Source organism: Selaginella moellendorffii, unplaced genomic scaffold, assembly GCF_000143415.4.
Source record: "Selaginella moellendorffii unplaced genomic scaffold, v1.0 SELMOscaffold_82, whole genome shotgun sequence".
Taxonomy (NCBI): domain Eukaryota; kingdom Viridiplantae; phylum Streptophyta; class Lycopodiopsida; order Selaginellales; family Selaginellaceae; genus Selaginella; species Selaginella moellendorffii.
Window position 1 is genome coordinate 503,077 of NW_003314343.1, and position 23,428 is coordinate 526,504.

The 23,428-nt window shown below is 49.5% G+C and overlaps 3 protein-coding genes and 1 pseudogene across 4 annotated transcripts; 2 read left to right on the top strand and 2 right to left on the bottom strand.

Annotated features, from left to right (window-relative positions):
- The first annotated feature begins 6,846 nt into the window (after positions 1 to 6,846).
- LOC9630236 lies at positions 6,847 to 10,160 on the top strand (annotated as a pseudogene).
- Positions 10,161 to 10,221: 61 nt separating this feature from the next.
- On the bottom strand, positions 10,222 to 19,084 carry LOC9629767 (acetyl-CoA carboxylase 1). 2 transcript variants are annotated; one of them, XM_002987540.2, is made up of 30 exons: positions 18,341 to 19,082; positions 18,065 to 18,271; positions 17,844 to 18,005; positions 17,682 to 17,774; positions 17,525 to 17,620; positions 17,301 to 17,474; positions 17,163 to 17,256; positions 16,899 to 17,095; positions 16,793 to 16,843; positions 16,691 to 16,730; positions 16,507 to 16,631; positions 16,331 to 16,447; positions 16,200 to 16,274; positions 16,087 to 16,143; positions 15,895 to 15,999; positions 15,757 to 15,843; positions 15,503 to 15,694; positions 15,254 to 15,442; positions 15,078 to 15,188; positions 14,930 to 15,022; positions 14,701 to 14,883; positions 14,565 to 14,642; positions 14,390 to 14,512; positions 14,065 to 14,340; positions 13,699 to 14,006; positions 13,409 to 13,646; positions 12,895 to 13,347; positions 12,637 to 12,819; positions 10,473 to 12,584; positions 10,222 to 10,410 (listed from the first exon to the last, which is right to left on the bottom strand). In XM_002987540.2, exons 1-30 carry the CDS (start codon positions 18,641 to 18,643, stop codon positions 10,354 to 10,356), a joined length of 6,579 nt encoding a protein of 2,192 aa, XP_002987586.1. In that variant the 5' UTR covers positions 18,644 to 19,082; the 3' UTR covers positions 10,222 to 10,353. The 2 variants fall into 2 exon arrangements, with proteins under 2 accessions (XP_002987586.1, XP_024517141.1); XM_024661373.1 differs by having other exon boundaries at positions 15,757 to 15,999; positions 18,341 to 19,084.
- A 745-nt stretch (positions 19,085 to 19,829) lies between these two features.
- Positions 19,830 to 21,215, bottom strand: LOC9630237 (pyrroline-5-carboxylate reductase). The gene is made up of 8 exons (XM_002987541.2): positions 21,005 to 21,215; positions 20,900 to 20,948; positions 20,728 to 20,819; positions 20,588 to 20,660; positions 20,401 to 20,521; positions 20,223 to 20,328; positions 20,085 to 20,163; positions 19,830 to 20,009 (listed from the first exon to the last, which is right to left on the bottom strand). The coding sequence occupies exons 1-8, from the start codon at positions 21,176 to 21,178 to the stop codon at positions 19,900 to 19,902; spliced, it is 804 nt and encodes a 267-aa protein (XP_002987587.1). The 5' UTR covers positions 21,179 to 21,215; the 3' UTR covers positions 19,830 to 19,899.
- A 431-nt stretch (positions 21,216 to 21,646) lies between these two features.
- Positions 21,647 to 22,996, top strand: LOC112341395 (pentatricopeptide repeat-containing protein At4g02750-like). The gene has a single exon (XM_024661402.1). It carries the CDS (start codon positions 21,647 to 21,649, stop codon positions 22,994 to 22,996), a length of 1,350 nt encoding a protein of 449 aa, XP_024517170.1.
- Positions 22,997 to 23,428: the final 432 nt, after the last annotated feature.

Below are 23,428 nucleotides of genomic sequence, written 5' to 3' on the forward strand. Positions count from 1 at the left end.
TTACACTCTCTTTATTATACTTTTAGAACCTCCTACACCATAAACCCTAAACTGCCGCCTCCTCTGCCCCTAGCCCTGCCACTGTCAACAGTGCTGCCGCTGGTCCTGGCGGAGTTGTACCAGGACATCTTTCAATCCTAACAACTTGCCGGAATTTAAATATTTATTTAGATATTCCATTTTATCTTACATATATTTGAATATAATCCACTCCCTTTAAATAAAAACTCTTTTCCTACCCTTTTCCATATGCTGGCACAACTTAGGATTAGCAAAAACAAGAATATTATATTTGATAATCTCAAAACACCTATGATTTATCAATTTACCTGTATTGGACCATAAATTATTTATATTAAATATAACATATTCACATAGAAACCTTGTCATGTGGTCAATAAATAAATATTGTACAAAATTAAACTGTTTACATTTAACATTTTTTACTATTAAAAATAAATGTAATTTAGTTATATATAATCAACAAGCACCAAATTATATATAGTGGGAAACCAAAACTTATAATTATCCAAAATGTGTCCTATAGTTATATTACTATTTGAAATAACAAAAATTATTTGCTGTTGTGAGGGCCAAGTGTACGGCTACGATGCCGTATACTAATATTAGCGTAGTGGATTTTGGTAGCCGTCGGATTGGTTTCAATCCGGACCACTCGCTCCTGTATATAAGCTAGGGTTTTTGGGCTAATTGATATGCACATTTCTGTATTCCCTTTCCATATTCCAGGCACTCACATTGGTGGAGATGAGGGGCACCTTTGATTATCCCTGAGGAGTGCTTGGATTTGGGATTTTGGTTTAGATCTAGCTTTTGCATCGTCTAGATCTAGCTTTTTCCATTTTCTTTCTTTTGTTCTTTCTTTGGTTTAGATCTAGTTTTTTGCGTTGTCTAGATCTACCATTTCCTTCTAGCTTTTTGTCATCTCTCTTCTTTTGCTCTTTCTTTTTCGTTCATCTTCATGGCAGATCCGCAATCTCCTCCTTTGACTCTAGAGCAGCAGTTGGTACAATTGCTTGATGCTATGCGTTTGCAATTGAACAACCAAACTCAGTTGATGGCGGCGTTCACGGCACGTGGTACAACTCCTCCTGCTCTTGGTGTTAATCCTCGCGTTTGGCCGGAGTTCTTTCGCGGGAATCCTGGGGATGATGTGTACCATTGGTTCGATCACTTCACGGTGATTGCCACATATCATTCTTGGGATGATGCTCGACGTTTGTGGGAGTTTCCCATGTGTCTCCAAGGGACGGCGTTGCAGTGGTACAATGGTTTGAGCGCAGCCACTTGTGGGGATTGGAGTGTTCTCCCGGATGTCTTCAAACGCGCCTTCGGCCATGCCGATGATTGTGATGATGCTTTCCAACAATTGCATCGTCTTCGCCAAGGGCCATCTGAGTCGGTGATGCAATTTGGCGTTCGTTTCCGAAGTCTTTTGCTTCGTGCGGAGCCAAATATGTCGGAGCGGATCAAGCTAGGAATGTTGTGGCCAGCACTTCGTCAAGATCTTGTCGGACTTGTGCATGCACTTGCTCCTGCCACCCTTGACGATGCTCTTCGCTGGGCACAACGTTATGAGACGTTGCCTCTTCCACTTCTCGCTGCACGTCCTTCCGCTCCCCTTCCTATGGGTGATGGTCCTGTTCCAATGGAGGTTGATGCTGCTGCTGCTCGAGTCCAAGGACAAGCGCGAGGACGTGGTCGTGGCCGTGATGTTCGCTGCTGGGCATGTGATGAAGTTGGTCATACTTATCAGCGTTGCCGTCGTTTTCCGGATTGGCGACCTCCATTTCCTGGGTGGAGACCTTGGCGTCAGCAACGTCCCGTGGGTGCTGCTGCAGTGGAAGGTCTGGACACCGAGATGCATCCGGGAAACGAAGAGTCGCGCGAGTAATGGAGGGACCTTGCGCGAATAAATCAGTGACCCCTCCATCTTTCTTTCGGGAGTATCATCAAGGGGTTCACTCGGCACCGGTTCATCCCGTGTTTACTTTCCAAGCTCGTTTTTATAACAAGAGGTCTCCTATTATTCTCTCCGTGTTGGTTGATACAGGTTCGAGTTTATCTTCTATTGCTCGACCTGCTACCACACGTTGTCGTCTACACTTGCGTCGTGCGGCGGAACCAGTTTTCATTCTTTATGGCAACGGCCGTACACATGCATGTGCACGGGATGAGGTGGACCTGGTTGTGCGTGTGGGCGATCTCGAGCTTGAGTTGCAGTCGTTGCGAGTGGTGCCGAGTCAAGCTTTTGACCTCATTCTTGGTATGGATTGGTTGCAGCGCAATCATGCCAAGTGTGACTTTGAGGTTTTTCCCCCTTGTCTACTTCCTTATGTTTCATCCATTCCTCTCACTTCCATACCTCTTCGTCCCTTTACTTCTACCTCTGCTTCCATTACTTTTGTTCCCCCACTATTTCCTCCTGTGTTTCCATCTTGTTCTGCTTTTCCCTTTTCCGATCCCTCCGACGATCTTTGTGTTGCAGCAGTTGACCGGCTCATGAAGGAGTATTCTGATCTCTTTGAATTTGACCTATCGTCTGGGGCCAAGATTGCCACACGTCATCCGATTCCAACCGGGGATGCTCGTCCAATCAAGGTTCCTGTTCGTCGTCGGTCACCTAAGGAGATCAAGATTTTACGAGCCAACGTCAAGAAAATGCTGGAGAAGGGTGTTATTCGGAAGTCGCGGAGTCCTTGGGCATGTGAACCTCATCTTGTGACGAAGCCTGATGGGAGTATTCGTTTCTGCATCGACTATCGCCCGTTAAACGAAGTGACGATCCCAGATGTGTATCCTCTTCCTCACACTGCTGATCTCTTAGATCGTCTGGGGCGAAGTCATTGGTTCACCAAGCTAGATCTTGCTTCTGGGTATTGGCAAGTACCGATGGCCGAAGAAGATATTCCTAAGACTGCTTTTCGTACACCATTTGGTTTGTATGAGTTCTTGGTGATGCCGTTTGGTTTGAACAATGCTCCCGCAACTTTCCAGCGGATGATGGACGAGGTTCTTTGCGATATGCCGGAAGTGACTGCTGACTTCATTGATGATGTTTTGATCCACTCGGAGGGGACGTGGGAGGAGCACGTTCGTGATGTTTGTAAAGTGTTGGATCGGCTACGTGAGGTTGGTTTAAAGCTGAAGCGGTCAAAGTGCGTGTTTGGGTCCAAGGACACAACTTATCTTGGGTACCGTATTTCTCGTGAGGGTTTGCAAGTTGATCCTGACAAACTTGTGGCTGTTCTAAAGTTCCCTACTCCGAAATGTGTGAATGATGTGCAGCGCTTTTTGGGTAAGGTGCAGTATCTCGGTCGTTTTGTGGATCATCTTTCCGATCGCACTACACCATTGCAAGCGTTGCTGAAGTCATCAACGTCATCTTTCATCTGGTCTCCGGATTGTGAGCGGGCGTTCATGGATCTCAAAGAGTTATTGACGACTCCTCCGGTTTTGGCATATCCTGACTACACTCGACCTTTTATTTTGCGCGTGGATGCTTCTGACATTGGTCTTGGAGGTGTGTTGATGCAAGAGAGCTCGAGTGTGCCTGGTCAGCGCCATCCCATTGCATACATAAGCCGTACATTACAACCAGCGGAGATGAACTACTCCACGACGGAGAAGGAGTGTTTAGCAGCAGTCTGGGGTTTCAAGAAACTTCATGCATATCTACATGGTTCTCGGACGTTACTTGAAGGTGACCATGCTGCTGTTACTTCGTTATTGAAGCAGAAGAACCTGGTTGGTCGTACGGCTCGATGGGCTTTGAAGCTTCAGATATATAATTTCGATGTTGTTCATCGCCCAGGGAGTTCTATGGCTGATGCTGATGCCCTTTCTCGAGCTCTTCTTCCTTCTCCACTCACTTCTCATGTTTTTGACGAACCTGTTGTTCCAGCGTCTGTGGATTTTCTAGATGAGGATTCTGTGCCGTCGGCGGTTGCTGTCCTTGACGTTCAATGTCCACAGGGCGCAGAGCAAGATCTACCTTCTCTTGATGAGGTTCGCGAGGCTCAAAAGATTGAGCCGTGGATTCGAAGGCTTCGAGATGGGTTTGAGAATCCTGCATCACTTGCTGATGACTTGCCTTTCCGGCATTTACATTCTCAATATCGCCTTGAAGATGGCCTTCTTTATTTTGTGGGGACGGATCCTAATGATCATTTACGGTTGGTGGTGCCTTCGGTGTTTATTCCGCGGTTTCTCCATGCCTACCATGATTCTCCTATTCTAGGTGGGCATATGGGACACCGTCGTGTCACCGAGAAGCTGCGCAGGTCTTTCTATTGGCCGGAGATGCGACGTGATATTATCCGGTATGTGCGTAGCTGCGTTTGGTGCCAAGCTCGTAATACTCCCCCTCGTGCTGCGGAAGGACGGTTGGAGTCAATTGCAGTTTCCCGTCCGTTTGAGTTGGTGGCGTTTGATCTTATGGGACCTTTTCCACGATCGACTGCTGGCAATGAGTATGTTATTATTGCTTCTGACTACTTGACTCGTTGGGTGGAAGTTGGTGCTCTTGCTAGCGCCTCTGCAACTGCTGTTGGATACTTCCTCCTCAATCGAGTGGTGTTCCAGCATTTTTGTCCAGAGCGGATTCTTTCGGATAATGGTCCTACATTTATGGCTGAGGTATTTCATGTTTTGACATCTCGGTTGGGGATACGCCACACTTTTACGAGTGCTTATCATCCACAATCAGACGGTCTGGTGGAACGGCTCGTTCGGACATTCAAAGGGATGATTGCGAAGTATGTGAACTTTCAGCATTCGGATTGGGATGGTTATTTGCCGTCTCTTCGGTATGCCTATGTCACAGGGGTGCAGAGTTCTGTTGGTGCTTCACCATATAAACTTCTATATGGTCATGATCCAATATTACCAACAGAGCTGGGTTTACCTTCGCGATTGCCACGAGCTCCTGATGCTAGGTCATGGGATCAGTATTTGACAAGCATTCTTCCACTTGTCCGAGCAGAGTCTGCCGAACACTTAGGCCGCGTACAAGTGGGACAACAACGGCGCTACAACTCCCATCATCGTCCACCTGCGGAGTACAAAGTGGATGATTTGGTGTTAGTCCGTTTTCCCCATCTTACGGTACGTGGTTTATCTAAGGGGCTCCTTGCGCAGTGGAAAGGACCGTATCAGGTGTTGCGGCAAGTTGGACCGCAAGTTTATGAGGTTCGGCATGACGTTCAGCAAGCCGATCCTCCGGAGATTGTGCATGTGCAGCGGTTAAAACGCTTCATACAAAGGGATCAGGAGCAGTTAATACCGTCTACAGATCCGCCGATGCCTCCTCCTGACATTCCTCCAGATCCCAGCCCATCTACAAGAGAACCCTGACGGCCTTCCATTATTCCGAGAGGAGGGGATGATGTGAGGGCCAAGTGTACGGCTACGATGCCGTATACTAATATTAGCGTAATGGATTTTGGTAGCCGTCGGATTGGTTTCAATCCGAACCACTCGCTCCTGTATATAAGCTAGGGTTTTTGGGCTAATTGATATGCACATTTCTGTATTCCCTTTCCATATTCCAGGCACTCACACTGTGTATTACAAATACTTTATTTATATATTGGAGTTTTAAGATTTATATAGGTGCTTAATTTTTTTAATTAATACTAAGCTCCTTGAGCATGGTCTAAATGAATTTTAATCATAGTATCCAAGCTAAGAAATAATGGTTTTGTAGTCTCATGTACAATCACCAGCAAACTCAGCCATGCCCTACAGGAACCCCAAGAGAGGTTGTTCTCATGCCCACACAATCCCTTGCAAGAGTTTTCCAAGAGCCTAAAAAAAATTGATAAGCAATGCAAGAGGGCCATAGACCCACAGTAGGCAACATTTTTTGTCACCTGCTGTCCATGGTTTATGCCCCAACAATTCTCCCCTAGCACCTAGTCTCCACCCACAAATTCAAATGGTAAATACCCACTAGAGAACTAAGTGCCAGTAGTAGACTGGATCAATTAATTTCCCATGGCACTCCACTTGGTGCTCCATTGCTCCAGAATGCTAGCCATAGCACTCCACTACTAGTCCAGCCCTAGGGAAAGAAGTGAGAACTTCTGCAAAAAAGATGGTGCATAAGTCTAGCAAGGCAAACTCAACATGCCCATCCACAAATCCTAGAGCTCCTAGGCCTCCATCTTTGGTGCTAGATGGTTGCCAACCACCCCCGTGGCAGTGTTGGTCACCTCCTCTCCTGCTTTTCCACAAACCATGAAGCTCTTGTGTCCATCTGCATGTGGAGGTTCCTCCTCCACATGGCTCAAATGTCATTGCCAGCCCTGCTGCTCAAGATCCCCTCTCCTTGTTGCTGCTGGTCAGTGGCTGGCTCCACTTCTCCACAAACCCTGGAGCTCATGGGCATCCATCTATGCCCCTCCTCTCCTGCTTCCCCTGGAACCTTCATGGCTGGGAGGAGCTGCAGTAAAAAGAGAGTTTTTATCTCTCCTAGGCCATGCAAACAGACAGGTGTAACTCATACCTCCTCCCCTGGCCCAGGCGGCCACTCTAAACCTCACAAAAATATTTTGGAAGGACGTGTGATATTTATTGGGTATTACCAGATTTGGCAGCCCACAAAGTTTGGCAATTAATAGTAGATTTAATAATACTTAATTCCTAAATATTTAAACAATTGTTCTTTATTTTAGTTAAGTTTTGAGTCTTGCCCAAGGATTTAGGGTTTATACTAGGCAGGCAGTGTCACTGTGGTGGGAGCACCACACTGGTGTCTCCAGTCGGCAATCACATCTCTATCTCTGTCACAGAGCTGGACGCTGCCTGTGGAGAATGGCAACGATGTGTCTAAGCTCCAGATTTAGCCCTGATGGATTGCTCTTTGCAGTTGCCATGGGCAGGCTGCTCCAGGTATGGAGGACGGCCGGGTGCCTCAAGGAGTTCATGGCGTTCCAGCTACTCCACACTTTCTCCAGCAGCCACAACACGATCGCTTGCCTTGATTTGAGCCCCAATGGCAATTGGATCATCTGTGGTTGCAAGGACTTCACGGTGAAGATTTTCACGCTCCAAAGCAATGCAGTTGTGCCTCTGTGCACTGCAACGTTATCAATGGCATCTTCTTCACTGAGAGTATTGAGGGCGGGATCTTTGCTTATAGTTTCTCCACACTGTGTCACTGGTGTTCCACCCAGCTCAAGAGCTTCCAGCTCCCGTGCCCAATGGTGGTGGCAATCAAGGAAAGTCAGGGAAGATGTAGCATCGCAAGGTATTTTGCTTGGATCACTAGTGACTCCTCAGTTTCACACATTCACCAATCAGCTCTCGAGGGGGGACTTGGAAGAATCCGATGGCCTTGTTTGAAAGGAGGAGAGGAAGCTACCTGTTCTACATCCCAATAAAGGCAAGTGGGAGCTCGACTTGTTCCACCAACATGGAAGGCTCTTGTCATGTGACTACCACACGACGAATGTGGTTAGGACTCGATTCACTTACATCTTTTTTATGGTTAGCCAACTCCAGTATAAAGATGTTTTGCCATGCCTTCAATGATTCATAGTGAATGTAGAATTTGAATCATTGAAGTGGTATAATACAAAGGATGCCAAAGATGTTTTCACAACAATTCTCAATGATTAATTTTGGAAGAATGCTTCTACTTTATTGGTTATGATAGTTCTTATTTTGAAGGTGTTACATTTTGCTAATCGTGAGGGCGCAACAGCAGGATTAATTTATGAAGTAATGTGTCATATGATTGAAGGATTGGAGTTTGCAACTCATGATGGCAAGTTTGATGTGGATAAAATTGATGTAATTAAATGTGTCTTGGTTGAAAACTAACTTAGATGAAAAGCTCAATGGTTTATGATGCATAGCTATCTATATACAGAATACTGCACATGTTTTGAATCCTTCATACCTTGAGCAAGACTTGAATCTTAAGGTAATAAGTGATTGAATTAATTATTTATCACTTTATTATGGTGGGGACACTTATTTGGAAGAGAAGTTGGATAAACAATTCAATATGTTTCAACGAGGAATTGGAAAAGTTATTAATTGGGATTTGCCGAAAAGCAAAGAAAAAAGGAAATTTCTAGTGTTTTGGTGGGAGTCTTATGGATATGAAATGCCCGAGCTTAGGAAGTTAGCATTTCATGTGTTGAGCCAAGGAATCTACTCTTTTCCACATGAGCAAAATTGGAGTAGTTGGAATTTGATCCAAACCAAACGATGCAATTGTTGAACTTAAAAAAGTTGGTTTATGTGTATAATAATACTAAAGTGGTAGATCGTGTTGAAAGTAAATGAATGAAATTCCTAGAGATTAATTTTAACACAATTGTGTAAGCTCCTAAATTTGGACAAATTGCAATCGAACAACAATAGATGAAGATTGTAGAAATGTAAGCTAATCTTGAATCTCTTGGTATAAAGGATTTAGCAGAAGAAAATCTTTTAAATAAGGATGTAATTGTTGAAAAAGATGTTAGAGATGTCAAAGAAGTTGCCAAAAATGTTGAAAAAGATGAATAATAGTTGGTTTGGTTTGGTCTAATGCTTTGATTTTCCTACTTTTATTAGTTTGGTTTTACTAAAAAGAAATTTTTAATCAAAAAAAATTTGTAAACTGTTCAGTCGTTAGACACTTTCGACAGCCATGGTCAGTTGGTCAGCCAGTTGCTATTCAGAACAATCAGGACCAACTTTGGCCTCAATATCATGGTTGCCAGGTTCTCATCTGGAGTGCTTGGCATCTGCCAAATGCCCAACTTTACATGCATACATCTGCTATCCAGATCACTTTCTTCTTTGGCAGTTGCTTATGCCTTTCTCGTGTGTTACAGTTGTGGAATATTGTGTCTAGATAGCACACAAATGCAGTGACTGCAGTGTTGTTCTTGAGCGGAAGTAATGCCATGAAGAGTGCATCTCTCGGTGGTACTGTACGTGCATGGGATCTGATGCGCTATCGAAACTTCAAGACCTTCACCACGCCAGCACCCACGCAGTTTGTGTCATTGGCTGCAGACCAAAGTGGAGAGATCATCTGTGCTGGAACACACATTCCAGGTATCTTGTCGCTTTCTACTCACTTTCATTTTCCTCGATTCATTTCAAGCTTTACTGCTCTTGCTAGATATATGTTTGGTCCATGAAAACAGCGCGGCTTGTGGACGTCCTCAATGGTCACAAGGGACCAGTTCATGGTATGGCCTCCTCTCCTACAGATGTGCGTACTCCTACACGACAATCCATTCCACTTTCTAACACGTCTTGCCAGCAGTTCTTGGCTTCCTCATCATGGGACAAAACCGTGCGCCTGTGGGATGTGTTTGAGGGGTTGAAACCTTCACTCATGACATGATCACCGTGGTTTACAGCCCGGACGGAAAGCAACTGGCCTGCTCAACACTTGGTGGTCAGATCCACTTCTGGGACCCGATTGACGGAGGCAGGCGTGACGTTGCAGGAGGGTCCTGTAGGTCTGATCGATGACTATGACAGGCCGGTGTCGATGGTCAAGTTAGAGGCAAGTTGGCGCAGGGACTACCAGGGGCACAGACCAACGCAGCGAGGCCAATTATATGCACCAAGTGCCTCAGGATATCTCCAACTGGCAGGTCTTTGGCAGCTGCCTACACGGAAGGCCTCTACTCAATGGACAACCTTGTTTTTGATCCCACTGATCTCGATGTGGATGTCACACCGGGGGTACGATTGGTCTTTACGGGCTCACTGGATGTGAAGCTTGTTGTTGCCTTCTGTGTAGGCAATCAATGATGTGCTGGAAAGCAAGCGTTATTCACGAGCACTGATGCTGGCACTCCGGTTGAACAAGCCGCTGCTGATTCAGAAATGCGTGGAGGCCGTTGTGATCAGTGGTGTTGTCTGCAACGTTTCACTTTCGTACCTTGGAGATGAACTTGCACAGTGCCTGGAGAAGACACCTCATTTGGAGTTCTTACTGGTATGTATCAAGTTGGAAGGAAACATGTACTAAGTTGGCTTTGTTACAGGAGCTTTGCATTGGCAGAACAATCCAGTCGAAGAACAGGGAGCTCATGCCCGCTCTCAAGTCCCTATCTTGCAGCAACAACCACCTCCTAAAACGACTACCTTCTCCATTACCTGTGCTCGGCCCCAACTAAGAGCAAGAGCGTGGAACAAAGCTCGGACTTGTATGATAACGGACGCGCCGCTCGGGCTTGAGAACTCAGGTGAACTTATTTTTTCTTTATTTGAATGTGAACCAAACAATTTCACGTAGGTGATCAGAACGGAGGTGGGATCCTTGCTGAGCTCCTCCGTGCCTTGGAAAAGGAATGACAACAGCAATAAGTCTTACAGTAGTGCTGCTTTAATTTGCTCCTTGAGTGCTTGCCTGGCAGCAGGATCCATCTGACACGAGCAAGACGAAGAGGAGATCAGAGCTGCACAGCTAAACGGTAGACAAAACTTACCTTATCAACAAGGTTCCGTATAACTTGCGGCAGCACCTCGAGATCGTCGTTTCGATTTTGACAATCACTGAGCATCTGCCTCGAAACTTTCTGCACTCTGAGCTGCTGGAGCTCCCGTTGGATCCTGGACTCGTTGCTGGCCAGCCACTCCACAACCAGAGTATCGTCGGCCCAACCATCCCCATCGCCGGTGCTGCTGCTGCTCCACGTCAAGAACCACTGCCTCAACAGCTCCAGCGCGTCCCGGTGACTACACTCGCTTCCAGCAGCCGCTAGCACACGTTGTATCACGGATTCTTGGGCCAGCCTCCTCGCCAACCTGTTGTAGAAGAAAGACCTCGAGCACTCCCAGTCCACCACCCGCCGGATGATCCCTTTGGCGGCCAGCCGGAAGGCCGTGTCGTGCATATCAATGAAGCGGAGGGCGATCTGCTTGTACACTGGAATCAGGCTGTCCTGGCGAGCTCTCACCGCTGCTGGATCCTCGAGTCGTGGCAGTACTGGATCCAAGCGCTTCATGGAGTCGAGGATTTGCTCCCTCCGGAACTTTATCTCGGCTACTCCCTCGGCCTCGAGCACCCCGGCTCTAGCCGTGCTGTCGGCGTACATCTCGACTTGGTCCGGATTGATCTTACTGTCCACCACCACCCAGGCCCCGCCTCGAAGCTCGCCATTCCGAGGCACGTAGACGAACACCGGTTGCTGGTACGTGCGGAGGTGCTCCACGATGGTGGATCCGGCTTGCAAAACTCCCTCAAAGAGATCTCTTTGGCCACCCGAGAAGCCTCTCCAGTTGGCCAGGATGAAGAGCGGGAGCCCCTCGTTGTTGAAGTCGATCATGGCTTGGGCCGTCTTGGAGGCCGAGTCCGGGAACCAGACCTGTCCGGCTTGCGGCACCACTCTCTCCTGCGAGTCGAGCTGTCCGGGGTCCGCAGGGATCACTTGCATGACCGTCTGCGTCTCCACCGCGATGATCCCAACTGGTATCCCCCCGAGCCGAGCACGCCCTGTCACTACCGTCCGAGCCCACCCCTCGAGCGTCTCGGTGAAGCTGCCTTTGTCGAAGATACCGCCCATCCAGCCGCCGCCACCCTCGGAGTTGTAAACTCCGGCCACCGCGGCACGAGGATCGCAGCTGTTCTCCGGGACGTAGGCCACTGTCCTGTCCGGGGGATCGTCGCTGGGCCGAGACGGAAGCCCGCCACCTTTGACGCTGGGGACGTAGCTCAGCCAGTTGAGGATGGCGGACACTCCTTCGAGATCATCGCTCACAGTCAGATGCGTGACGCCGTTCGTCGCCATCACCTTGGGTCCCCCGAGCTGCATTTGCGAGCTGTACACTTCTCGTCCAAGGAGCTTGTTGAGCGCCGAGTAGCCCGTGAGGATGATCGGCTGGTCCAACCGCTGGATGCACCGCATTCCCAGACGAGCAAGGTAGGCACCGATGCCGACCGTCTTGCCGGAGACGTACGTCAAGGTGAAGGTCTCCCTGTATGCCTTGGAGTAGGCGCTGGCGATGGCACCGCTCCCCGAGAGGTTCTCCACGCCGAGCCCGTCCTTCTGCCCGATGATATCGTCGATCACCCAGCGCACCTGTCCGTCCGCCACCTCCAGCTTGTGAGAGTTCACGAAGGCGCCGAGCTTGGCGTAGTCGTCCGGCCGGAGGTAGAGGTAGTGGAAGCCGTGCTCCGGGCGAGAGTCGTCCAGCCACCCGACCTGGAAGCTCCTCCTCACTTCCTCGGCTACGTCGATCCGGGCACCCGAGTTGGCGGCCAGGTAGACGAGAGGGAGCTTCTCCCGGCACGCCATGTCCGTGACGCACTTGAAGAAGGCGTCCTCCTTGGGGCCGAAGGAGCCAGCGGCATGCGTTACGTCGTTGGAAACCACGATAAGGTGGCGGCCCTGAGGGTACTCTGGAGTGCACAGCTCCAGACGCCACGCTACCATTCCAATGTCGTTGCTGGCGCTGGGCCGGTTCGTCTCCACCAGGGTGGCGTCCCACGACTGGTTTGCCGTGGGAAACACGAGCTCGGTTGCGCAGAACGCTGTGGTGTCCTTGGGCAGCTCCATCCCGGACTCCTTCCAGCACTGCTTGAGCGCAGCCTCGAACACCTGGTTTGACACAAGCTCGTTCGTCGCTCAGCTAGAAACACGCACAACTTACCAGAGGGAAGTCGTAGCAAAAGGTGGTGCCGTTCTTCCTGGCCAGCAGCCGTCTAGAGTCAAGAGCTTCCAGCGGCTTGCACTGCTTGGACAACGGGACTCCATGGAGCGGCCCCTCACAACCTGGAAACGGCGAGCTATAGACGGTCTGCTTCGTGAGAGGATCGCGCACCTCCCTGTAGATCTGCGAGCACACAAAGAAAGAAGAGATGTAGAGCTGTGAATCAAAGACACAAGAGGAGCAAAGAAAGACTTTTACCTCAACCTTGCAAGTGTAACCAGTAGCGTTAGACACCACCACTCTCCAGATGCCTTCGCCACCCAAAGACATCCGGAGCTCCCATGCAAGCACGGCTAGGCGGTACATGCGTGTTCCAAGAGCAGCGTAGATCTTGTGTACCAGCGCCTCGAGCCACACCACGATTGACGAGGCCAGGCTTCTCACTCCCTGCGGCCTCAGCACGCAAAGGTACATATGGACGTGCTCAGCTCTTCCTTCTGCGACTTCCAGCTCTTCCAGAGCGCCTTGGAGCGCCTTGATCACGCTCTCAAAAGTGCCATCCTCGTCCAGCGTCTTTGTTTGCCTCACGAAAGTCCGTAGAAACGTGCGCTTCACCGTCGACTTTCCCTTCTTCTCCTGGACAGAGTAAAGATGCCATTGCCTGTCCCGTGACAGTGAGTACTTCATCGTTCCAAGCTCCTTCAAGTTGTCCTGCAATAACGAAGGAAAGTGTTGCTCCGGGGTGACGAGGGAGGATTGATTCTATACATACCAGCTCAAGGAAACCAGAGAGAGGTGCCTCGACGTGACGGTAGAGCGGGTCTTCTGCATACGATTTCGTCTCCTGAGACCAGTGAAAGCAGTGGCGGATTGGACCCCTGCCTTCGTCTCTTTGGATGATGCAGCTCACAACTCCAACTCCGGCAGCTTGCAGCAATCCTCGCAAGGTCTCACCCTTGAGTCCCTTGGCGAGCTTCTCGACTCTTTCTTGCGTCTGGCCCTCATCACCACTGCAAAATGTTAAGTGTGTCACACCACAGGCACAAAAGCTCCTTCATGTACCTGTCTTGATGAGCACTCATCTGGTTCTTCCTCCCGACGAGAGCAATATGGAGCACGTTGCCAAGGCGGGTATGGTTAGAGTCCTTGGTCTCCTGCGTGACACCAAACCACTCTTCAAGCGCAGTCCGAACAGTAGACGAGAGTGTGTTCAAGGACGAGAGGACCGCCATGGCCCCGCGCCATTTGACTGGTTCACTTTCTTCTGCCGCTGTTGCCACCCGGAGAGGCCCTTCCTCGTAGAATTGCCACGAGGCTAGCATCGCCGAGCGCTGCCATTGCATCCGGACTGAACCTTTCACTAGATATGGCTGCGAGGCCCGACAAGTTTGTCAAGAACACAAACAGAGAACAAGGAACGATAAGTACCTGATACAGCCTTCGGATGTAAGTCTCGATAACGCGCCTTTGCAACGTGTGATCGCCATGGTCACCGTGATCAAACAACGCCACAAGAGCATCTTCCACAGCAACCGGTGCGTCAACCCAGTATTCCATTCTCTCGTCGATAGCACTCTTGCCAGATCGCTTTGAGCCGTTTTCGTCCTCCGTAAACATTCCCAGCTCTGATAGACTTCGCGCAATATCTGCTCGAATTCCGCTCAACTTAGATTGTTCCAGAAGAAGGCTCGACTTTACCGCCAGCTGCATTACCACCACGTTACTACACACAACCAAGGAGGAGTTTACGTACCTCCGTGTAGTTTGAGTCACTCAAGGCCGCCAAACGCACAAGTTGGTCTCTGTATGCGGAGGGGTTAGGATACACGAGAGCTTCGATAAGGCGTAACATTAAGGCGTTCTTAGTCTTGATACCCTGTGTTCTCCAGTTACTTAGCGTTCTTAGTTCTTAGGAGGAAAAACATTACCTGATGAGAGAGCACAATATCGACAACCTTCCAGAGGTCTTTCTTGTGAACGTGTCGAAGGCTTTCGATGACGTCCGCCTGCAAAGCAAAGAATTTGGAGCTCGTGATTCAAAAAAGAGCGAAGCTCGATACACACCTGTGTACCGGTGCCTTGGCTGAAATGCTCCTCGACGAGCAAATACTCCTCAAAGAGTGCTTTTACGATGCTGCAGGCGTGACCCCGGCGCCCCCCCTCGTATGACTTGGCTAGCGTTAACAAGGGCTCCACAAGCCTTTCTTGTGTCGCCCTGTCTTGATCGGTTGCGGAGGCAAGGAATTCCTACAAAGAAGGGTGGCTTTCGTAAAAAAACAACGTAAGAACTCACCTCTAAAACTTCCCGCACTCCCTTGGCAGGAAAGTCTGCAGCTCCTCGCTCGCTACCAGACGAGGCTTCGTACTCTTTCAGCTTCAGATCCAGCTGTGTAGAACACAGTAAGCTGCGTGCTCGTTCAAATGAAAAACCCACACTGTACCCGAGCTTTCAAGTTGGTCGGGATTCGGCTTGCGAGTACTGCAATGCATTCTTGCCACTGAAGAACGGGCAGCTGAGGATCGTCCAAGCAACTGAGAAGAGTCTGCACAACCTACAACCCACACAAAAAAGTCTCGTAAAGCTTAAGCCAAATGGACTAAGTACTGATCAGCTTACCTCGTCCACGTTGTGTTCGTAACCGGCGAGTATCATGTTCGAGGCATTAATGATCAAGGCACAGCGATGATGAACCTTTCCAGGGACCGGTATTGGAGTTCCAAGTGCCGGAAATCCTTCCGAAAATGGAACTGCTTTTCTCACAGCAGAAGGATCATCCAAGTCGAGCACCGCAATCAAATCGCCGGCCTGCACGGACAGAACCACACAAAGCAAGATAACAAACACTAAACCGACGGTAGCACGTACCACCATTGCTTGTGCTTCCAAATGCTTGAAGTGGATTGTGCCGGAAGCCGGTGAAAGAAGAGGCATGCACATTTTCATAACTTCCACCTCGGCATAGGGTGTGTCGGTGTCAACATGGCTACCGTCAGCCACTAGAAAGCGCATTAGCTTGCACGGGGTCTCCGCTATCAGTCGCGACGGATCATGATCGTTCTGCACAAACAAACACAGCTTCAGCAAAAACAAAGAAAGAAACCAGGGGAAGAAACTCTCACCTGTAACAAGCATGTACGTCCATCAATAAGTAGCCTCGTTCCAGCGGCTTCCTCCTCTCCATAGACAACATGGCTGTTCCCATCCAGCTGATGGATGATCCAATGAGCAATAACAAGCAGCGGTAACAAAGCACAAACCTGGACAAGTAGACCTCCGTCTCGCAGCGTGTGGACCTCGGCCTCCACTCGAGAATTATTCATATTTAATCTGTACGTCCCGGGGCCACCTTTTGTTAATTCCATCTGTGCACACACACGCACACACACGCACACACACAGTCACGCAGTGAGAGAGCGAATTGATAACAAGAGAAGATGGTTGCCGTTTACCGTGTATTTGCTGCCATCGATGTTGAGCGACGTACGAAAATTGACGAGAGAAATGTTCTGTTGAGACGAACTAGCGAAAGGATTAGTAAAGAAGAACCGCAAGCATTGCTTACCTTCGGTGGGATTTGTCCTTTCTCAAGGTAGCCTATGTACTCGGACACTCGTGCTGCACAAAGTCTTGATGTTCTCTGGCACATAAACGCACAGATAAGGTGTTATGCTTTTCAAAGCAAGGAGAACTTACGTAAATGGCTCCACAAACCACCGATAGATACCACAAAGGCCGCTCGGCCCGCAAACGCATGGCAATCCGGCCGTCCAGCCAGCCCGTATGTATCTTGTTGTTCTTGTACTCAGGTGCCTACAACGCACAAGTATTAGTGACAAGACACCACACCGCATGCATTACAAAAAGCTTACGTGAAGAAGATCGACGGTGTAGTCAACGTTGGTATGGATTTCACCTCGGATGTGCAGCTCTTTGAGCCCAAGTACCATGTTTGCAATGGCGGCCGGACGTGTCTCTCCAAACGCAAAGACGTGTCCTACAGGAGGCGCAAGAGCAATCAGCAATAATTAAGTGTGTCCTCGACTGGAAACGTACCAAACTGGGAATCGGAGAACTCGTGGATGCCACCACCAGACTGCAAGACAGGCCTCTCAGGACAGGGTGAAAAGGGAAAAGATAAAAGAGATTTTGCCGCACCTTTACAGAGAAATAGGCCCATATATTCGGTTTGCTTCTAAAGCTCACTTCCTGAAAAAAGCAGAACAAGTCTGAAGCAAAAAGAGACGCAGGGATATTGACATACCTGCACTTTGCCAGTGGTGGGCTTGAAACCATCGTCCGGATCCTCGCTAGTGACACGCACGGCTACAACATGTCCCCTGGGCTTGTTAGCCACTGCTGTGTCGAAGTCGAAAGCTACAGCGGTATCAGCAGCAGCTGCGTGCCAATTAGTCTGGTTGTGGACGAGCTGGTCTTCCTTGCCGTAAAACCGCCTGATCTCTGGAGTACTACGTCAACTTTAGCTCCCCACGATGTACAGGTAAAGAAAAAAAAAAACAAAACATACCCGGTATCTTCCAAAGAGGAATCCCCATGCCAACCGCGAGCTGTGCCGCAGGTAAGTTAACTTCCGCGATCCACTCGGTCACCGGATGCTCTACCTGAAGGACACGGTAAGAGGAGGCAAGATATAAGCGAGACAAACCTGTAGCCGCGGGTTGAGCTCGAGAAAATGGAACTCGCCAGTCTCCATACTGTAGAGGTACTCCACAGTAGCAGCACCAACATAGCTGACACACTGTGCTAGTCTTCGAGCGCCTTGCTCCAAGAGGCGCACAGTCTCGGGCGGAGCTATGGTTATCGGCCCCTCTTCGATTATCTGCGATGGCGTTTGCGTTAGTGTAGTAGCAATGCGTCCCTTGGTTTTACCTTTTGATGGCGCCTTTGGACGCTGCAGTCACGGCTGTGCAACGCAGCGACATTGCCATACTGATCACACAGAAGCTGGACCTCCAAGTGGCGGCACTAACCAGAAGAAACAAAAAGAGAGTTTTTTCTTTCACGGTGTTCTTCATTCTTTACGTACCTGAGAGGCAACTTTCATGATAAAGATTGGCGAGCCGGGCACTTCGCCTTGCACTTGCTTAAACAAAGCCTTGACCTCTTCGTCGTTGTGAACCTACAGGAGGAACAGTATTCAGCTATAAAGAAGAGCACGAAGAAAGCGAAAGTTTTAGCTCTAAAATACCTTGCGGATCCCTTTGCCACCGCCACCCCAGGACGCCTTGATCATGGCCGGGTATCCAATCTTCTGGCACATCGCCAGCGCTTCCTCGGCCGAGAAAACGCACGCTTGCTTGTAGAGCTCCTCGGGGATCCCATCTCTACAGCTCTCAAACGGCACAGCAACCTGTGGATCAAAGAAGCAAAGAAGTGTGACTTGACGACGACGAGCGCATATAAACTCACGTTGGATCCACTCCAGGGAAGCGTTGGAACTCCAGCAGCCTGCGCGATGAGCGAGGATCCGATCTTATCCCCAAGAGCAGCCATAGGCGCCGCGGGAGGTCCCAAGAACACGATATTCCTCGCAGCGAGCGAGCTGGGAAGATCGGGATTCTCGGAAGCATGCCCCCATCCGGGCCACACTGCCGCCACGCCGGCTCGCTCGGCCACCTGGGAGAGACGCGAAGAACACCACGATCACAGCGAGAAGAAGGTGAGAGCTGTAGCACCGGATCATACCTCGGTGATGAGCTGCACATTGGCGTAGTTGTTGTTGTTGGTGCCGCCGGGCACCTCGACGAACTGGTCGGCCATGCGGATGTGCTCGGCGTTGATCCTCATGTCCTCGGGCGTGGCCATGGCGACGAGCACCACCGCCCTCTCCGCGCCAAACGCCTCATACGCCCAGGATCTGACGCTGCGCATGAACTTGACGGCGGCCATGCCATTGTTGGCAATGAGGATGCTGTGGATGGGCCGCGCGCCGCCCAGCGAGAAGCAGTAGTCGTCCACCTGCGAGTGGGGATGCCCGTTGGCCTCCATCGCTGCGCTCCAATCGCCCTACTTACCTAGGGCTCGACTCGCGCGAGCTGGGCATTCTTATGGCAATTGGAGAGGAGAGCTCTTTGGGCTCTTCAAGGGCGGAGAAGGATCCACGCCATTGTCATGGGTTTTGGGGCCAGTTAGGTGGGGTGATGTCTTTTTGTGTGTGTGTGTGTGTTTGCTCACACCGGTGGATCAAGTCAACACAGAGGAGATTGATTTGTTTGGGCAATGGGGTGGGTCTAGAATCTAGATCTAGGTGAAGATCCAACATCATCCTCTAACTTGGTATCTCAAATGCTCATCCGACAGTGCTCTCTAGTTTGCCCAGATAACTGGGGGGCTCTTGCAAGAGCTGCAGATGCCTAGTTGCGGCAAATGCCGAATCGCACAGATCATATCAGAAGATGACGAAACAACACAAGTCTAACTGGGGTTGACTTGGAACCAGAGATTCTCTACGTACGTGCACAGTCAACGTGATATCGTCATGTTTCCTCAAATGGGCATTCTTTAAGAGACCTCGGAGACTAAGTGGTGTGATTCAAGCAAAGGGAAGCTGGCTAAGCGAGAAAAATCTAAGAAATGAAAGAAACTCTTTTTTTTTTTCTGGAAAGAACAAAATGCAACTTGTGTTTTGAGCGAGAGCTGCTATGAAGACAAGCTCTACGTATGTACGTCCTTGCCCAACCTAAAGGCCACCTCGGATTGTGATGCCATCTTTGCACTAGATCCAATTCGCCTCTGGAAGGCCTTCGTAATTCCTTGATTTTAGCATTCCAACTGTATAGATGCCAAGAATGCCACGCCTCTTCTACTAGAATCCAAGGATTTTGGACAATTTTGAGCACTCAATCCCTTGGAAAACCTTCCTTTCTATCCAGAAAGCCTCCTTTTTATCTCCAGATTTGATCGCTTCTCCTGCCAAAATCTCAAATCCTTCAAATGCCACGTTGATACCTATTCTATCGCACAAGTCAATGAGCTGGGGACTTCTGCAAGATCGCACACTTACTCTAAAGTTATGCCGACACAAGAATGTGTTCTTCCGTGCGCTTTGGCCTCAAATCCCGGACGACATCTATAGAAGATCTTTCTCCAAACTTTTATGGAATTGGGACCCTCGTCCTTCCATCTCCGCCACCCTGCCTGGAAAGATGGCCTATGATTCTCTTTTCTAGTGACCTGGAGAAAAACTTTTAGCAAAACATGTTCTGTTTGTTTTCAAAACACAAGAGACAGTATTTCTAACTTGATCACATCTTGGAAAGCTTTTCACCTCTCTCAGTCGCTGCAACAACAGCATTTATGAATGCAGCTCTAACTCCGCCTTTCTCGAGCTCGTGCAGTCCTGCTATCGTGGTTCCTGTTTTTCAAAAGTCAAATCCAAAAGTCACTAATTCAAGACAGAGAGAAAGAAAAAAATATATGTTTACAATACCTCCAGGAGATGCTACTTCGTCTTTCAGCAATCCCGGATGCTTTCCTGTTTCCAGCACCATTTTGGCCGATCCATAAACCTGCGATACGGTTAAATAAAAGAAAAGAACTTCAATGATCTAGATGAGACAAGGCTTACCGTTTGTGCTGCGAGTGACAAGGCAATGTTTCTTGGCAATCCAGCCGCCACTCCGCCATCAGCAAGAGCTTCTATAACGAGGAAGATATAAGCAGGGCCACTACCACTGCACAGCAACAAAAACGTATTCTTCTGTCAACAGGCAAGAAAACGTATGAAGAACAAACACTTGATCTACCTTACTCCCGTCACAGCGTTGAGGAGCTTCTCGTCGACTATATGAATTTTCCCCACCGCCTCAAAGAGCGACTTGACGAGATCAGCGTCTTTGTTCGTCGCAAACAACCCCAGGCTCATAGCTGACAAGAAACGAAGAAAAGATTCAGTTGCGGAGTCTACAGACACAAACGTAGTCTTTTTGTTACCAGCGGCTGTCTCTCCCACCAGACATGGAGTGTTGGGCATTACCCTCACGATTCTTGCCTCTCCTGCCCATTCCTAGCTCCACGAAATGGATCAAAGCAGAAAAATCTAAAGAGGACATAAAAACTCGTCGCACACATACCTGTAAGCGATCCAAAGTCACGCCTGCTGCAATCGACACAAGCAAGTGTTCTTCCGTGAGCTTTGGCTTCAAATCCTTGACGACGATGCTAGCTGCACTCTTCCAACAGCCAAGGAATCACTAAAAGAGGCATACGAAGAAAAAGAAAAAAGGCACAAGGAGAAAGCTTTACCAATCTGGGGCTTCACTGCGAGAATTATGACATCGCTGCTGCTCGCAACCTGATCAGAGATAGAATCCCGTCCAATCTGGAGAGGGAAGGGAAAATGTAGCTTACCTCATGGTTGGATTCAACAGTTTTGACGCCCAATTGCTCAAACACGCGGCGCCGGGCCTCGCTCACATCGGCTGCGATCATCCTAGAGAACGGTACGATCGATGCTCGGGACAAGCCCCGCGCGATCGCCTCCGCCATGGCGCCGGCGCCGACGAATCCGACTCGACACCCCATGTTGGCCTACAACCCTAAAACCCCCAAAACCCCTGTTGAAAAGAGCATATTCCAAATAAATTAGGGCTCTTGGGCAAATGCATGATCGGCCTTCTTCGCAGATGGGCGCATTCTCAGCCGGATTGCGCAGCGCAGGGCGTGTTCGCCAAGGCTCTGGATCAGGATGCGCTTGCGACGCTGCTGCGATCGTGTGGGGCGTCCAAGAATCTGGCCAAGGGCAGGCTCGCGCATGGATTCCTCGTAGCCGGAGAGCACAAGCACAACAGATACCTCGCCAATCTCGTCGTCCAGATGTATGGAAAATGCGGCAGCGTGGCCGACGCTCAAGCCGCATTCCAGGAGATCTCTCATCCCAATCTCTTCTCCTGGAACATCCTCCTTGCTGCATATGCCCAGAACGGGCATATTGATCGTGCGAAGGAGGTATTTGATTCTCTAGAGAGAAAAAACGTTGTAACGTGCACGACGATGCTACAGCTCTACACTCACCACGGAGAATTCGATCTCGCTGAGGAGCTTTTCGAGAGCATGGCCGATCGAAACACTGTGTCTTGGAACACAATGATCACCGCGTATGCCCAGGCCGGGCATTTGCAATCTGCGAAGAAGATATTTGATCGAGCGCTTGTCAGGGACGTTGTGTCGTGGAACGCAGTCGTCCAGGGCTTCTCGCAAAACGGATCCCTGAGCGGCGCCCGGGAGATCTTTGAGAGAATGCCGCAGAGGAACACTGTGTCCTGGAATCTCATGATCTCCGCAGTGGCTGCTCACGGCGAGGGGAATTATCTAGAAGAGATGAAGTGTCTGTTTGATCAGATGGAAGCGACGGACGCGCTGTCGTGGAATCCTTTGATCCAAGCTTATGCTCAGAATGGGGATATCGATCAAGCCTGTCAACTTTTCGATGATATGCCCGAGCGAGACGTGACTTCCTGGAACATTATGATCCAGTCGTTCGTGGAAAATGGGATGGCAAAAGAGGCCGAGTTTGCCTTCCGGAAAATGCCCGAGCAAGACGTGGTTTCCTGCACTGCGATGCTCGCTTCGTTTGCCAAGTCTGGGAATCTCAACAAGCTCCATGCCACCTTTCGGAGCATGACGGAGAGAAACACAGTAACTTGGAACGCTTTTCTACAAGGATACTGCGAAAACAACCGTCTTCAGGAGGCTCTGAAGGTGTTGAAGAGAATGCCCGAGTGGACTACTGCGTCGTGGAACTCGATGATCCCAACTTATGCCCAATCTGGGCATCTTGACAAGGCCAAGTCAACGTTTGAGTCTATGCCTGACTTGGACATCGCTTCTTGGACTGCGCTTGTCAAAGCTCTGGGTCATACGGGACATGGATCCGAGGCGCTGGAGGTGTTTCGAAAGATGATCCTGGAGGGCCACACTCCAAACGAGATATCCTTTGTGAATGCTCTCTCGGCTTGCAGCCACGGTGGTCTGCTGGAGGAAGGAATCGAGCTCTTCCAGTCGATGCAAAGCGACCATGGAATCAAGGCGATGAGGGAGCACTACTGCGCCGTGATCGATGTTCTTGGGCGAGCTGGGCGTGTGGAGAGTGCCGAGGAGCTCATCCTCGACATGCCATTTTCTCCAGATGCGATTGCGTGGGGATCGCTGCTTGGCGCTTGCAAGCTCCACCGCGATGTTGTTCGCGGAGAGAATGCCGCAGAGAGACTCCTGGCTATGGATCCTCACAACTCAGTGCCGTACCTCATGCTCGAGGAGATTTATACAAGCGTTGGGAGGAAGAAAGACGTTGCCAAGCTCAAGAGGGTTATGAAGTCGAAAGGATTGATCAAAGATGCATAGCTTCCAATCAATCCATAGTGATTACTCGTCGACTACAGATCAAGGCGCTCCAGGATCAACTTGACGTGATATTGTTGTTGGATCTCCTTTGGTACTGGAATGATCTTGGGCGCTTGCTCATGATTCCACTTCTCTTCTAGGTGACTTCTCCTGGATCAATCCCTCATGAGATTTCCTCAATCTCGGTTCTAAGCGATACTCTTACCTCCGCGCAGTACAAGCCAGAGGAGTGCCTCTCACTCTCATCGCTCGAATCTAGATCTCCATCGCCAGATACTCTTAAGAACAATATATAATTTATTCACGAAGGAAATTTATTCAAGTCCAGCTTTTTCTAAGAGCTATGGAACACAGGCACAGCGTGCCCTGCTACAGAACTCCTTAAACGCTTCCACAGCCTCCTGATCACAATACGCTGCTGAGGCATCACCA